General features: G+C 35.4%; 1 protein-coding gene across 1 annotated transcript in view; it reads left to right on the forward strand.

The window, feature by feature from the left end:
- The first annotated feature begins 2,616 nt into the window (after positions 1-2,616).
- LOC134839059 (myosin-2-like) overlaps positions 2,617-17,763 on the forward strand; it is a 16,572-nt gene continuing 1,425 nt past the window's right edge. The window contains exons 1-6 of the mRNA XM_063854470.1: positions 2,617-3,507; positions 10,088-10,503; positions 10,984-11,233; positions 11,708-11,837; positions 13,981-14,204; positions 14,508-14,702. Coding sequence (XP_063710540.1) covers positions 3,142-3,507; positions 10,088-10,503; positions 10,984-11,233; positions 11,708-11,837; positions 13,981-14,204; positions 14,508-14,702 — 1,581 coding nt within the window. The 5' untranslated portion in view covers positions 2,617-3,141. The remainder of the gene's footprint in view (positions 3,508-10,087; positions 10,504-10,983; positions 11,234-11,707; positions 11,838-13,980; positions 14,205-14,507; positions 14,703-17,763) is intronic.

Here is a 17,763-nt window from a genome sequence, read left to right on the forward strand (position 1 = left end):
TTATTGAATGTGTAAACAAAATACTCGAAATGAAAAAATTATCAACTTTTGACATTAGAAAAAAGTATGTAAATAAAGAACTTTGAAGACTTTCTTTATTCAATTTCAAATTAAAGATGTACAGATGAAAATATGAATCTTTTTTCTAAATTTTCATACAAAACCTATAGTAAAAAAGAACTGAAAACTGATTTTAAATAGAAAAAATTTTTATAATAAACGGAAATGAGAAGTTTACAAAAATTTAAATTTCAATTTTACATTTTGTCACCATAATGTTATCAAACTGTCTAGAAGTGTCACCATATTTTCGTCAAGTTTTTTTCTTTTCAAATACCGATTTGTACAATAGTTCAATATTTATCATAAAAGTCGCATTTTGCAATATTGTCTCAGAAGAAAATCGTATTGTGCTGGGCGATGCAAACGCGCAATTCTCACATCGGTGCTCTTAGATAACAGAGAACCGAAGGGGGCTACTTGAAGCGCCAAATTACTGAATTGTTTTTTACCACTTCAACCCACTATAAAATTATCACAAAACTTATAATAGATAATCATCAGAGTCATTATCTAACATGCCACTGGCAGCTTCTTCAAATGTTTTTAATTTTGCTCGGCAAACAATTTCTGAACTGAGCAAACAATTTATAAGCCCTTTATCAAAAATATCCATTTATCGACTAAAAAAAGTTTTATAAACTTTACGAAATGGACTGGAAAAGTTGTAAGAGAGAATTCAAAGATGGCCTTACAACTTACTAAGAATTCTGTACAACTTATTGTTAATGCCTTTGATATTTGGTGATACAATTCTCACAGCATTCAGTAACCATATTCATACAGGCCGACATCGTGTCTTTGTACCTGCATATAAAAATCAAAAAAGAAATAAATACCTAAGCAAATAGCAAATTAAAAATTTGAATCCGTTTGATCTACTCCTTAACGATCGCAATAGGGAAATCATGTTCATGATGGCCAAACAAAACGAAAAACAAAGAGGGTTTTCCTCAAGATTTTTTGTCATCACACGTAAGCAAACAAGTTCTGAAATTGATTTTTTTCCGGTTGAAACTGAAATGTCTGCTTCGAAATTGGCCATCGTAAAAGTCAAAGGTGTGACTTTTTGACTGTTTTTGAAATTGTTTTTCACGAAAACTACCCTCTCAAATCTGAATTTATGTGTTCAGTCCAAATAACAAACAGTGTAGATTTTTTCTGCGAAACCAGTCACGCCCAGAATTTTGACACATAGCTATGGTTCTCAGAAAAGTCATTTTTTAAATTGTTGATCAATTTTTGGAACTTTTTTGGATTTCACGATAATTATTCTGCTATATCTGATATCAATGGCTTAACCAAATTCAGGAATTGTCAAAAATCTACCTGCATAAGCGGTTACGCTCATTTTTCCCAATAAAAAACATTTGGCCTTCAGAAAAGTCAAACTTTTTCATTTTTTGCGAAAATTACGCTGCCAAATGTCAGGTTAAGAGTGCTATTGAGACAGTCGGTATTGGAACTTTTCAACGCTTAATTGGCCACAACTTTATTTTCCTTAGAAAAATGTATATGAGTTTCGGAAAATCATTTTTTGAATTTTTGATCGTTGTTGAGAAAATTTCTCTTTAACTATTCTATCTGACCTGAGATGAAAGCTTCAACCAAGAGAACCGTTTGTGAGAGTAAGTGTTTTCCTGAGAATCGACGACTCCTTTATCAGAAGAAAATGAGAATCACCATAAAAAATTTCGCTTTCTGGAATATTTTGACTAAACAATTGGGCAGAAATTGGGCGGGTCGGCCGAAAATGGATGTCGCAAAATCGTACTTAATGGTACAAAATAGTCTTTTTATGATGTTGCAAGATAAATTTTTTAAAAACAAATGATCGTTAAGTGCAGGCATCAAAAGGACCCTGTAGTTTTCGTGTTGAACTCAATCACCATATCTGTTATTTTGATCAGAAGTGATCAGGAACGAAAACGTTTTTAGTTTTTTAATAGTTTTTTGTTAAGGAGTGTTTCTTATGATACTTGAATGATAACTCATTCATCTATTAAAGCAGATGAAACCTTAAATTGAAGAATGATCATAGGAGAAAGACGAATTTTTGAAAGGTAAAGAGCGGTATACGCGGGAAAGATTTTTTTCTGAGCCGCGATTATGATTTGGTTGATGTTTTTCTTCCAATCGTTCAGTTGAACAGGAAGCGACAGACCATCTATACGTGTAGGTGTGCTACTTTAACTTGCGTTTTTACTCCCCAATATGAAAGCGTTTGGGCAAAAAATTGTATATCTTATGTTGCTCCCGCACTCACGCATGCTGAACGAACGGTTTGTGGTTTAGTTTCCTGTTCAAATTTTTTATCCCTGTAATTTCATAGCTCCGTCATCAACGTATGCTGCTTTATGCTTAGATGGTTAATATTCGCTGTAAACATAAACACCTTATTTGGATCAGCTTTTCTGTAGCGAATCCATTAAAAGCATAAATAAAACTACCTTCAAAAGAAGGAAACATTTTTAATTGCTCGAAATAAACACATCGTTTCCGTTTCTTTTATTTTTGTTATTAGTTTTTATTTGTAGTTATTTAAAATACTACCGTTAAGACATGTTATTCAACACCAATTTTTAAACAGTTAAAAACCAGTTACCTTCCCATTCATTATGGTAAGAAGACTACTGCGTATCACGGAGCGACCGCCAAAGGGATAAATAAACGTCGTTGTGAATTATCTCCAAGAAGCAACAGTATGCTTTTTTTCTTCTAATTCCAAATATATCAACCCTCTTCCGTCATAGCATTCTTTTGTTGCCATTGTTGTTTTCTCAATAAAAGCCGCCAAGAACATTAAGTTAATTGCCTCAAATGCATTACTGAATTGGATTGACTACCAAGTTAGCTACTTTTTCATTTTCAAATTCTCTGCAAATCTCAGAATTCGGTTCACTTATGTTCTTTTTTAAACAACATTCGAGAGGAAAATTTATCAACAATTTGCCATTTTGATCGCTTGTTTCATATCGGGCCTATGTTATCAAAAATTCATTCTTGGAATTATTTAAATAGAAAAGGCTTATTTAAACCACATAAGGACTTGGCAGAGTTCTAAAAAAGACGGGGTGATTTATGACAGTTCAGCAAAAGGTTCTTGCCCTCTCTCCCGCGCCGTCATCTACAGCCGAATTGCTGGTCAAACGGAGCTCCATAGGATCATCCACGGCAACTACTGCTTCGAGTCCCGCGGCACCCTCCGTATCTAAAATTGAAGCAACCTCGTCTCCAAAGAGCACCTTACAGACAGATGGCTTACAGACGGACAAAAAAGTGAATGGGGATGAAGAGCAAAACGAGACCCCAAGCAATAGTCACCCGCTGTTGGGTTCTGTGGGACGAGAAGGGAGTGTGGACAGCTACGCCGAAGTAAGTTCGGCAGACGAGACTCTGGAACCGCTCACCCCTGCCACCTGTAACAACACCAACTTACTAGCTGAGGTAACAAGTACATTAGCCTTGAAACTTGAGTTAATGAACCTCAAGATTTAAATGACCGCAAGAATACATGAATTTCTTTGCTGTTTTCTTTGCAAAGCAAATTGATTCCAAAGTCAACTGTCCAATCATGTTGAAAATGTAATAGCAAATAATAGGACAGGGCGTGATCACTTTGGTTAGTTTATTGCAAAATGGCCGCGCTGTATGTGACTTTTTTGATACCAAATCGACATGACGTTTAGATTTACGTTTTGATGCGCTATCGAGGTTGCTATTAGTAATCTCTTAGATATATAAATTGGACGTCTCAAACTCAGCCTCTCTCCCAAAATAAAACCGAGCCGGCTTTACGTAAAAATTGAAAAAAGTGACCTTGGTCGGAACATGCTGGTTATTCTTGTTACAGGTTACATTCTTATTTAAGTATGGATTGAAAATAATTGGCCGTTCATTCTGTCGTTTCGCCGAACTTTTCTTTTTTTTATTTGGGAAGAAGGAAGCTGGTATGTAATGGACTCTGATCACCAGCGGGTTTAGGGGGTGGGCGGCTTTGGGAATCGGACGCTTTTTCGTAGGGATTCGACCCCCTGCCGAACCAAAGGGTCCCCAGTGAACCAAAGGATTTTTTAATCAAATCCGATATGAAATTCTGGTCGACAATTTTTTTTTCAAAATGTCTAAATAGAGCCTGGACTTTCTATAAATTTTTAATTTCTAATCCAATTTCTGGTCAGAAAATTCTAAGACTAGGCTATCTCTAGCCAGAAATTTTAAAATTCTCATCTTATGGCTGGTCGGAAATTTTCTAAAACCAGACGATTTCTAGCCAGAAAAAAAATTATTTTTTATCTAGTTTCTGGTCCAATATTGTCTCAATCAAGACTTATTCTAATCTAAAATTGGTCAATTAATCTGGATAAAGCTGGTTTCCCGGAAAAAAGGGGGAAAATTGTCTTCTTGAAGTAAAAATAAAAACGTATCAGTTTGCAATTTTGAACTTAATCTAAGTAAAAACATTGGGTCTAGGACTAAATCCCCCAGGATATAATCCCACAGATACTGGGGGATTTTGTCCTAGGGTGATTTGGTCCTATGGGGAATTTAATCCTGGAGGATTACATCCGGAGGGATTTTATCCGAGGGGATCTTATCCTGGGGGATTTAGTCCGCGAGCGAAACACATTATGTGAACAAGATTAAAATAAAATATAATGAACATAAATGCAACTTGAGACTAGTAAAAACAACTTGAATGTTTAAAGTTTCAAATGAATGCATTCAATCATGAATACCATATTCTTCATCATAATCGTTTAGAAGTGCACTTGGGTTGCATGGGGCTTGCCATGGCAGCTGATGACTGCATTGTGTGATTATTGTATTAGAGTATGGAATGTTCTAGAGCAACCTTGAAGCCCTCGACTTGGTCGCATGAGCATGCGAGGTTGAGGTCCCCGTACTGTTCTGTTCGTTGAACACGTCTTTATAAAAAACATGTCTGCCTCGAGCGATGTTCTATTTGATGAAAACGTGCCGAGAAACAACCGATACCGTTAAACATAACCATCTTATTTGAAATGCCTCACAGCGTCAGATTTGAAATCCCTAAAAAAGTGAAGAACGAAGAACAAATTGTAATTTTTCTAGAACTTACGAGTTTTTGAAGCATTTTATGGGAATACACTTGCCAATGGCAAGATCTTTTTTGTTATGAGGTTGTTTTTCACGCTGTTGTTGATCGTCAATTCTGCCGCCATAGAAGCCAAAAAATTAATCAAATGGCAAGATCGAAAAATTAAAGCTATACTTTATCGTTACTACCTTTGCATGCCGCGTGAAGATGCTGGGCAGATAAATTGCACAGTTTTGTTAGATTACAACTAAAAACAATATAGAAAATTGTATTAAAATACTTATTTTTTCGTGACAGTTGTTAATTTTCCTAATTCAAAAGTTTTATACTCACATTTGAGCTGCAAGGAAATTACTTTTGAGAATGAAAAAAAAAATGATTGAAATAAGGAATCAATTGAACTAGAGGTTGACTTGATAGGGTCTAGGACAACAAGCCGACGGGAATTCGAGCCGAAGGGACTTCAGGCCGAAATTTAAACTTTACAAGCACCTCAAATCACGATTTTTTCATCTGTAAAACGTTGCTTTTCAAAATTTTAGACAAGTTTAGTCCATAATAAGCTTTGTTCATGACAATGAATCACTTGGGATTGGCATCCGTTAATACTATCAGCCGGCTGGGTCTTATGCACTAAACGGCCCAATATTGCTATATGTTGAGCTAAAATTGTTGTGCTCCAGTCTGATTGGCTAATTTTAGCCAATCAATTACAAACTGCGCGGCCAGTCATTTCAACCACCGTTTCAGCAGATAAAACATTTAGCCGAAATCCCCAAAAGGAATTTTATCAAATAATCAAAAACATGTTAGGCCACTTGTGAAACTATGTCCAGGCAAGAAAATTTCAATAAAATGACTTCAATGGAACATTTCTATGCTTTCGTTCAATTCTGCTAATAATTTTGTCTGCTTGGATTTTTAATTTGAAATGTCTCGCCATGCTGTTTGAATATGATTGGTTAATAAACCGATCAAATTCAACAACATGAATTTCATTTCAAGATCTAGATATACTGATTTTAGGCCGTTTAGTGCATAAGACCCAGCCGGTTTTGAAATGCATAGCTTATAAACAAGAAAATTGCCTTCAGCCATGTTTTATTTTTCAACTTTCCTTAATATCATTCAGGGGCTTAAATTTTTTGAAAACGCCAATAACTACTGGAGAAAGATCATGAAATTGATAAAATCTTCAAAAAAGTTTTCAAATTAATCATATTTCATGACTTAATGAGAAAATTTTTGACTTGAAGTCCCTAATTTTACAATTCGGCTTCAAGTCTCGTCGGCTTGATGTCCTGCACCCCATTCGGAAGCTTAAATTTTTTTTAAATGCCAATAACTAGTGGAGAAAGATCATGAAATTGATAAATTCTTCAAAACTTTTCAAATTAATCATATTTCATGACTTAATGAGAAAGTTTTCGGCTTGAAGTCCTTATTTTACAATTCGGCTTCAAGTCCCGTCGGCTTGATGTCTGGCACCCGACTTGATATCAACGAACTAAACGTTAAGAACGGAATCTATTTTGTTCCAAAGAATATCTAAAATAACATAATATTCAGTTCTCGAAGAAAATCAATTTAATTTAATTAGATTTTATTGGTTGCAGATTGTCAGCATGTGCATCAATACAAAGAAGAAATTTGAAGTCACTTTAATTTTATTTTACACAACTGTGGTTAACGTTTTTGGTAAGTCTTCTGTGTGGTCAAAAGCCAATCTACCCCAGGTCGCGTGATTTATATCACAACAAAATAAGAGAATGGTTGAACCTAGTTCACTATGGGAAAGTTAAGCTCATCAGAAATTGAAAATTACAAGAGGTTTAGAGATGCGGGATATTCTGATTTTCCCTATTTTTTTGCTTCTTTTGAAATTTAGCCCTCCACGGGACTTCTTCCAGTTTTCTGTTGGATATATTGACACTCTAAGGCCTATTAGAGTTTTTTTCCTAGAAAAAAATGACAGCGGGTGCGTTTTAAACGTTATGTAGGTTCCACCTTCTTAATCCATTTTATTGAAAAACAAGACGCGTAACAAAACTTAAAAATCCGATCAAAAATCTCAAAAACAAAATAATTTTTTTTTTCATTTTTCGGAATAAAAATTCTTTGTTTTTTAACCTAAGACAGGAAATGTATCATGAGAAAACGAGAAAATTTGGCCAGATAATTAAAATAATTTTTCTATCTAGAAAAGCAGACTAGGCTGGGTACGCCGGGACGTCTTAAGAAATCTGAAAATCGAATTGAGACGACGTCGACTAGAAATAGTATTTTTGGTTATTGGAAATGAAATTGGAAGAACTATCGAGTAGGTGCTTGAGTTAATGGATTGATTATAAGCGGCAAGTTTTGGGCTACTTTTGAATGATGTTCTATCCTATTTTCAAAGTGTTTTTCAATAAACCGAAAATGCATCAAGCTCATCAATAAGGCCTCTAAGGCCTATTAGAGTTTTTTCCTAGAAAAAAATGACAGCGGGTGCGTTTTAAACGTTATGTAGGTTACACCTTCTTAATCCATTTAATTGAAAAACAAGACGCGTAACAAAACTTAAAAATCCGATCGAAAATCTCAAAAACAAAAGAATTTTTTTTTTTCATTTTTCGGAATAAAAATTCTTTGTTTTTTAACCTAAGACAGGAAATGTATCATGAGAAAACGAGAAAATTTGGCCAGATAATTAAAATAATTTTTCTATCTAGAAAAGCAGTTTTGCAACTATCTGCGTGTAATAGTCAATCATTTTCTGTCTTTTTCATATCACATTTGGGATCTTCGAACAAATTAGGGCGCCAGTGTGTTGTTACTTCTAAAAATCATCACTTTTTCCTCTAAATTTTTTGGTCCTTAACTTGCAGCATTAATTAATCAGACAGTCTGGTATATTCCCTGTATACCTTTTTTTTCTCATTTCAGCCCTATTTACTTATTGCAAAAAGTTCTAAAAATGCGAATTTTTAAAAAGAAATACTTTAGCATTAGCAATTTACCTGCGAATGATTTGTTTATGTATGAACTTCTCAGTTTTAGCGTTCGGTACAAAAATAGCTTTCAAGTTTGGAAACAACTTCTAAGCTTTCAAATATTTTTCCCTCAAAAATCTGCAAATAGGACTAAAAGCTCTGTTTATTTTCTTCTCTGTGAGCCCTTCTGTAAAAAATATGCTCGATCGCAATCAATTATTAAGAAGGCGTAAGCTTTTTGAAAATTTGCCCGCACTCAGGAAAAAGGGAAAAAAAATCTATTATATCATAATTATAATTTTACTTTTAGCAAACTTATAATTATTTATAAGCGCCAATTTTAGAGGTTTAAGCGATTTATAATCCCTTATAATGATAAACTTTTTGGTGGCGTTTTAATAAATTATAATCAATTATAATTGATTATAATTTTTCCGAAAATCGCTTATAATCTATTATAATCTATTATAATAGATTATAATTCCTTTTTCTATCAAAATATTATTTCACAAAAAAATCAATAATATTGGATTATAATTTAACTATTCTGCATAAAAACACAGTGAAAATCAAATTTAATTTATGTTTAGGCTAGAAGCAGGGGCAGATCTAAGATTTTCTCGAGGAAGCGTCGGATTTTCGGAAAATTTTTAAAAATTTTGTCGACCTTTTTTTTTAGATCGACCAAATTGATTCTACGAGTTTTCTGAAAGCACAAAAAACAACCTTTTTGTCAAATTTTCTACGCCGCAGGCAGAATTTTGAAAAAACAGGCCAATACATGCTCAATTTCCTTAGAACTCAAATAAAACTACTTTTTACATCATAAGTGATGAATTAACCTTTCACATATATATTTTTTGAAAAATGGCTCATTTTTTTCCGACTTTTGTCGCCCTAAATGTTGTCGGTTGATTTTTCGTTTTTTTTTCTCTAAATGCAACTTAGATCTGTTGTGCTTTTCAAGTAGTTTCTCTCCAAAACCTAGCTTCTTACGATTCAAAAAATTTGCTCTTGGTTGATAAAAATATGTATTATGAAAATGCTCCTTTAGCCGAAGTTTGTTAATGAATAATAGATGCCAAAATAGAGAAAAGTCCAGCAATTCGTGATACGAAAATAGTCAATAAAAAATGTTCACTCAGTTGAGTGTCGACAAAATCCTAGTCTGGAAGTTTTCATTTTTAGGCATTTTTTTTGGTAAAAAGTGGGACTCCGGGGAAGTGTATTAACGTAATATAGTTTTAACTGTTATTTTGAGTAATTATTCAGCCCTTATCCTTCTTAAAAACAAGGCAGAAAGTTTTTCTGCATGCATTGATTAGTCATGAGAAATTGTGTGATTCATTGTCAAAAACCGGCTACACTTAGTTTCAAATGTTGAAAGTTTTCAAAAAATTGCCAATCATTTTTTCTTGATATTGAAAGATCCTCAAGCTGATGTTATGTTGTGATTAGTTAAAATCAAAATTTGAGGAGAAAAAGAAGAAGTAATCAATTGTTTTTTTTTCAAACGCAACAAAAAATCAGAAAAACTCCCTGGCCACCAAAATGTACTATTTTGAAACCTCCATTTTTTGACGACCAACCCTAAACATTTCTTAAATTGGCTTTGGCGCCCATATCACTAAGTTTGAGGGGCAATTTTTTTGTGTTTACCATTCAAAAAGTAGTCATAAACCGTTTTTTTTGTTCTATTTTTTTGAAGTTTCTGTCACAACAGGGTCTTTAAATTTTTTTGGAGAGCTTGGAAAACCCATTCGGCCCCCTCGAGAAAATTACAGGCTCGCATTTAATACCGCCAGACCAATGATTCAGAGCAATTAAGTTTGAACATTTGTACCTGATGTTTCTGATAACTACAGTTGATTTAGTTATATTTCGATGAAACTGAAATGTTTTGAAACCAAACAACACAGCGTCTCAACAAATAACTTTTCTGTTTGTACATTTGATTGTTACTTTTTGTCAGGTGTCATCAGAAATAATCAGTGAACTGCTTCTGCTGCGTCGCAACGAAGGCATCCCCGACACATTGGTAGGGCAGCACTTACTCATCACCCTTCCATCACCCAACCAATCGCTCTCAGCCTCACAGCCAAACTCCCCGCCCCCCTCACAACAGATAGCACCCAAGGACACCACGAAGAGGCAGAATCAGGAGGGCCTTGACGCGAGTGTGTTCCGAGGCAAGCAGATATTTGAGAGTGCAGCGCACCCGTGTGGGTTGAGTGAGTTTGTGGGCAAGGAGGTACTGAGCAACAGTGCTAATGTAGACCATGTGCTGGTGGTGAATGGAGGAACCCACAGACACATGGCCAGACGCAACCGACACATGTTCAACAGACACTTGCTTGATACACTACTTGAGGCGAACAGAGACATGAGGTAATGGTTATGGCACTTCTGAAAACTTTCTCATAGAAGATTCGCTTTTTGATAAAGTAAGCAAGCAGCTTCTGGGATGATAGACATTAACAAACTGTTTCTTTAAATTCTGTAATTGGTCCAAGAATGAAAGATTACAGCGAAGTTTTTACAAATTCTGTTTTATAATTGCTGTGAAATGTCAATTTTCTCTGGAATTTGGTTTGCTCATTTGCAAAAACAATTTATATGACAGTTAACCGCGAGGGAAAGGTCCAACTTACGACCTGATCAGCTTTTTACAAAGAATCGCAGTTGTGTCAGAATAAGACATACTCTTCAGTTTTTGGTCACTTTCTTGAGCTGGTAAATAAATTCTAACCCTCAAGAAACAAACTAGAACTAAGATGGGTTTCGAACCGTCCATCTTTAGACTGAGAGGTGGAGGAGTTTTGCTTCACCCTTCTCTGTGTTGATAAAAGGTACGTTGTCGTTGACCAGGTGTGGCTGCGAGGAGACAGTTGCCAAATTAGAAGCAGCAGATGCTTTGGTGGAATGTATGGGCACCAAGTATGGACCAAGTGGGCCATACTTAACCATGATGCGCCACGTGGATATACACAACAATGTGGCCAGCCAGCCCATTGGAGTGTCGTTTCTCTCTGTTTTGTTCGATTCTTCAGTGGGCGCTACATCTGACCAGTCCAGCTTCGCAATTTTGTACCATCTTGTAAACCAAACCACACCTAAGGTGTTTATTTATTCAAGTCATAATTTTACTTAACATCGGATTGAATCATAACCTTTTTGCAAAACAAATTTTTGACTAAACCAACTTGAATAAATATTTGATTTCATTTTAAATATGTTGGCAAATGGAGGCAATACTGTTTTTGACTTAGAAATCCAAAAATATGTTTTTCTTAAAACTTTCAGGAACTTCTTGTTTTACCTTATTTTCGAGACTGTCGAGAGTGTTCCGATTTGCTTTTTCATCTTGATTAGCAAGATTATAATAATCGGTAACTATGTAGACAGTTGACGACATACGTTATGTTTTTTGAAGCTAGTAAAGATCCAAATTATTAGAGGCTTCTGTCAGTAACTATTTCCAGGAGCTAAAATCACTCAAATCCTCATCCGACCATAAACGCCGAAAATTTTTGAAAAACAGCAAAACAATAAAATTATTTGAGAACCGTGTGTTACATATGTGCTGTTGCAGTTGAAAGACTTCTTGTTGTTGGACCCTGCGATGGCCGCCAAAGACTACCAGCTGCTGAAGACGGGCGCCAGGGTGGAGCTTGAGAGAGACTACAATGCCCTCTCCGATCTCATGGACACAGTCGGACTAGGTAAACATATCAGGGCTCGGTCAAAGTTTACATGGTTATCTACCACAGCGCTCATTTAAATTTTCCTGACAGAACGAACAAAAACTTGAAAATTTAAACGCATTTTTTTCTCGAATTGCGTTGACTTAGGATATAAAGTGGTGCGAACAAAAATTGTTTAGCATTTACCAGAATTAATTGATGAAAAGCTCTCATGGTGCAAGGAAAGTGCACTTTAACCAATTTTTGCAGTTTTGGTGAAATTTTTGGCGATATTGCCCTTCTTAACTTTTTTGGGCTAGATAAAAAATTCATTTTGTTATATTTTGCTTAAAAACTGACTGTATTTTCTGAGCGTAATTTTGGCTCGTAGTTGGGGTCAATTTTCGGTTAAATGAATTGCATCATAATCATGCAGGTAAAACTCTAGACACTTTTGTCTAATGTCAACCTTATTTGAGAAAAAAGGTTAAGAAATGCTTTTTTGAAATTGTTTTCCGGATAATTTGTTTAATTCAGTTTTAATGCACGAACTTTCGAAAAAAAAAATAAAATGCACTTTCTGTTCGATCGTCTCATTTTCTTTTTACACAAAGTAGTGTCGTATTACGTTATCGATTTTTTTAAAAGTCGCACAGAAGGGTGCACCTGACATTTTTTATGGAACCTTTGCATTTTTATTTCTGGTTGACTTATAAGCCATAGCGTTTTTTGTTGTATCTTGTTTATTGGTGGCTAGTTCCTTTTTCTTGAAAAAACAGGTATTATGAATATGCATGGAATATTAGTTTTTTTGTATTTTAGACGCTTTTCTCAAAAACTTAGTTCATCAAAAATGTGGTAGAAATGGAGAGATCGGCTACTCCGATGTGTGCGTGGACATTCTGCTAGCCTCTTTTTCTTCACCGGACGTTCTAGACCTTCAGAAATTTCATTGTTTGGATTTTGACCCATTTTGTTTGTTTTGATTTTCTACCATAAGAAATCTGAGTTCAATATAAAAAGCGTGTTATGGGGATCTAGCTTGCATAGACTGCCGAGCCCTAGTCTTGGAAGAAAATTTTTTTTTGACTTTTTGTTCAAATTTTGAATCTTTGCCGTTTTTTGGTCATTTTTTCCTTTTTTTCCTTTTTGTCAAATCGGAGGCTACGCGCCTAGTAAAAAATAACAGTACGAGGCCAAACTGTGTATTTTTTGAATTGCAAGTGGATTCCGCAACAGGTCGAAAACAGATTTGTCGCGGAATCTGCGTCATTGCTAGTTTTTTTTAATCTTCTTTGCTGTTTGCTGTTTTGGATTCCACTAACAGCTAAAACACTGTATTGCTGAAAATCACTCCAAAATTAGGCAAATTAGCCAAATCCATAGCTGAAATTACAAAATCCACAACAAAATTTGCGGAATTGGGAACAGTTTGTGGGATCCACAAACAAATTTTGATATACATGAATCGCCTTAAAATATTTACAGTTTTGACGTTTTGCGTTTTCTTTATGGTTCTTATCAAAAAAATACTTTCAAATCTGAGATAAAAATGCTTATTTGGAAAAAAATAAGCAAACAATTTTCACTGCACAAGCAGCTACGCATTTATTTTTCTACGCCCTAATTTTTTGTAGAAAGTTCGTTTTTAACTTTTGGACTTTTCGACGTTTTTTGGAAACTATTGTCCAAAACCATTCTTTAAAATTTATTATAAAGGCTTCTATCGAAGGAACAGGTGCTAGTAGAATTATCTGTGGCTACTTCTTAGTTTTCATAGAACAACAAGGTTCATCAGCAAAAAATCAATGTTTCGGTGTTTCGATATTTTTTCGATAATACTGCCAAAAATAATATCAAGGTTTAAATTAAAAACACGTTTGCAGGAAAGTTTCGTTTTTTTAGCAGCTGTATGGTGGAAAATCAGAACAATTAACGGGCGTGATCAGCGATTTAACGTGTGAGCAGCGATCTAGTCTTCATCTCATCTTAGTTTCGTGTTAAGATCGCAATATTTTTTGCACGTTAACCTTCGCCAAATTAGCAATTTTTAAACTCCATAACATTCTTTAAAACGCTTAGATAAAAAGTCAAAAATTGACTTAATAAACCGCCCCAAGCATAAACTTTCCATCGTTGTCTTTGAAAGTCGAAACAATAACAAAAATTTGTATCCACACAGCTGGAGGGCAGCAGGGAGAGACGGAGGGGAAGCAGCAGCAGTTATGGAAGGCCCTGGCTGCTATTTTGCACATTGGCCAGATCCAGTTTGTCAAGCAGGGAGGATCCAAAGGGGGAACAAGTGGGAGCAGTGGAGGGGGTAAAGGGAGTGGAAAGGGAAAGGGAGCGACCACTTCAGCTGCCAATAACGCAGATAAAAGCTCCTCGTCCTCACCTACGGTTGAGGTAATATGCTCACCCCACAGTAAAAACACGTATTTTGGCAGTGAAATTTGAAAACATTCAATTTGTTTGGCGAAATCAAAATTCTACAAATTTCCCATAAAAGGTTTTTTAGCCGAACAAAAAACCTTCAAACAAAAATGTTTCAGCTCAAAAGCTTATGTACAAATATTTTGTTGAATAATTGTAAAATTAATTCATCTTTTATCAAATTTTGCAAATAATCCGTCAACATTTCCAGTTTTAAAGAACTTGCGATAAAAATTTGGAGAAATGATCAAACTAGCAAAGTGAGTGTTGCTACAGGTCTCCAACCTTGATTGTGTGTGGAAAGCGGAGAAGCTGTTGGGCATCAGTGGAGAGAACGGAGGTCAAGTGGCAGCACTATTTACACACTGCACTTCAGCGGTGGATGGGGCGAGGGTTAGGAGGAGCGTGGTGAACAGACTTTACGAGAGAGTGTTCAACAATCTAGTCGCGCATATCAATCAACAGCTCAAGGTAAAGATAAATGAGAGAAAAAACGATCGGACAAAATTTGAGGGCGCTGTAACTTAAATCAAATAGTATAGTGAGATTTCGTTCAAAGCACATATCGCTGCAAAGGAGTGGATTTAGAGTGTAAAAATGTTGCAGCTGTTATTAGCCCGAACTAAGGCGCACACTCGGCATGCTCTCTCCGGTGCATACACAAAAGAGCGCGTACCAAAAGAGCGCACTTTTAAATACCAAAAAAGCGCGTACCATTGTTTAAGCATTGATTAAGTACTCTCTACGAGTCTAAAAAAGTGCGCTCTCTCCGAGTCTCAGAAATGTCGCGACTTCCATCGGCTGGAGCCACAGGTCTAGAGGTGTAAGGGAAGTCTTGGGTTTTGGGGACATGGAAAAATAGTGTAGTGCTGTATGGGACTGGGTAATGGGAGCAGTTAGGGCGTTTGGTTTTATCCTTCTCATCTAAGTATTGCGGCAGGTGCCATAGCCCGATCTTATTTGGGCGAGGATGCACCTAGTCGAGCGGAGTAGAGTCTGTTCCTCTCAGAGACTTCTGGGGGTTTTAATGGGAGAAAATTTGATGGGAGTTTAACTTATGTTTTCTTGAGTATGTGTTTTAGGAGCGTTACAAGGTTGTGATTTACAAAAAAAAAAACCTAATTGTTTTTAATCAGTCGGAGAGCTTCACTTGTTTGCTTCGATAAAAAGCGGTGGGAGATTTTTTGTAATGTATAAAAAATTTGGGCGTCGTTTAAAGATGGCGGCTGCATGGGCCCAAGCTGGACAAGCGTACCGAGCATTGGTTTTACTAATAATTCATTAGTAACCATTTGATTTTCTTTCGACTGATCCCAATTAGCACAGTATTTTTTTGGCCAATATCCTGCGCAAGATTCTTCTTGCAGTTCGCTTGCCGTGTTCAGAAAAGTTTAGGGATGGTCCAAAAAATACCAAAATTGTTGGGTCGTTTTCTTCTGATAGAAATGTGTCGCACGTTATTGCTTTGGGTTTAATGTTGAAATATGTAATGTGATGTGAGAAAAACAACTTTTTGGGAAAAAATTAAATGATCTTCTGATGAAAAAGTAATGTACTTTAATAAAATAAACACTTAGGGTGGCGGAGGCAAACTTTATGTCGCGCGATTGGGCGAACAAATCAAGGGGGGCTTTGTCGCCCTCAGAGATTAGACAGGTGAGAATCCAAAGAGTCCTTTTTAGTATTAGCTTCCGACATTCATTTTTGGACAACTGAACTTAAATTTTTCCAAAAGTGGCTTCTTAATTTAAAGATGGGAGCACACGCCACTGTAATGCCATCAGTGGCCTAGTTTTTAGTCAACCTAACAATAAAATTTCGAAAAAAAACTCTGCCGAGTTTACATTTAGATCCCTCAAGAAAATTGTAGACTGTTCATTCATCTCTCGGCCAGGTGGAAAGAATGTCGGTTCAATTCTAATTAATCTTTAACTAATACTTGCTTAATTTGCATTCATGCTCATCATTGTACCGGTCAGTGTTCAGGTCGACAGGTCGGGTGCAAGTTAAGAAAAGGAAATTCAGAGGGTAATAATAGGTGGTAATTTTGAGTCCAGTGCCTGCATTAATCTTCAGAACTATTAGGCATAATATAGTCATTTCATTTAATACATTACTCTGCCAAATGAAATGCTATTCAAAAACTCAAACTTTACATTCTTTTGCCAAAAAATTTAGCTTTTAAACTATATTATAAATAATGCGCGAAGTATAAGAAAAAGCTATCCAGCTATTGAAATTGAACCTACCACCTATTGTAACATATCACCACTCAGGGTGCATAGCAAAATCTGAAATTCACCTTGTGTACTGGCCAATTCAATGTCATCGAACCCAAAAATTTTTAAAACCAATTTTGGTTAATTTTTTGTCTTCTGATTATAGTTTTTTTTGGTGAAATTAAGTTTTAAGTAAACAAATTGTATCAATCGTCAAGCTATAAGGATTTTGTTTTCAGATTTTTTTGTACTCATGAGCTTTGCCAACTTGATATTTTTTTGGTTTTTCAATTTGTTTTTTTTAGTTATATATTTTGCTCAGGCGAGCTCAAGTACGCATACCCGGATAGCTGAAAAGAACATCAAATATTTCTGACCATCATTAAGGTACGAAATATTTTCAATAAAAACTATGCTTTTGAGCGTCAAAACTGGTCTAAAAAAATGCAACTTTAAATCATAAATTTAGATAGCAACAAAACGTATTTAGAAAAAAAAATTCTTAAAAAAACTTTTCATTGTTTTTTTGCTCCGTAATTTTTCCTTTTACTTTACTCTAACGAGCTTGCGAGTGTTAGTGCTTTAGTACAAACCTTCTTTTTTCTAATCTAATTCGCAAATAGAATTGTTCATTGTTTGGCGACAGAGTGTTCTTTTTTGGTGGCGCTTTTGCTATAATCACGATTTCTAGTATTGAAAATTTCATAGCATCTGTTCTCTGCTTTATGGCAAGTGTTTGTGATCTTTGAAGCGTCCGTGGCTGAGTGATAAGTATGTAAGACCAATAAGTTCTAGATAGCAGATCGAATCCGAGACATAGCCGAAATTTTACTAATTCGACGCTTTTTTTTTTAGTTTTTCTATTGCACTTTATAGAGCTTATTTCGTCGTGTTCTCGCTAGTATTTGCAACGCGTAGTTTCGCCATTGTGTGAAAAACTGCTATGCCCAAGGAAGCGCTAAAGGAAATTTTCCAAGTATGAAGTTTGTAAGCCTGAATGTCCTTTTTTTTAAAGAATGTTACTCGATCGCGTTATTCGCTCGAAATTCGACTGAATGTCAAAAATAGACTGAATCTCAAAATAGACTGAATGTTGCTCAAAATAGACTGAATGTCTCAAAAACAATCTCAAAAGCTGTCGAGGAAAACTTGTCTGAATTTGTTGGTTTTTAAACTTAATTACAAATTTACTCTATATATGTATACAGTGCTGATTTAAATTATCCGGACGAAACGAACAAAACTTGTTCAAACGCGTTTTTCTCAAATTGGGTTAAGATTAGACAAAAAGTGAAGAAGACAAAAGTTGCTTA

Source organism: Symsagittifera roscoffensis, chromosome 1, assembly GCF_963678635.1.
Source record: "Symsagittifera roscoffensis chromosome 1, txSymRosc1.1, whole genome shotgun sequence".
Classification (NCBI taxonomy): domain Eukaryota; kingdom Metazoa; phylum Xenacoelomorpha; order Acoela; family Convolutidae; genus Symsagittifera; species Symsagittifera roscoffensis.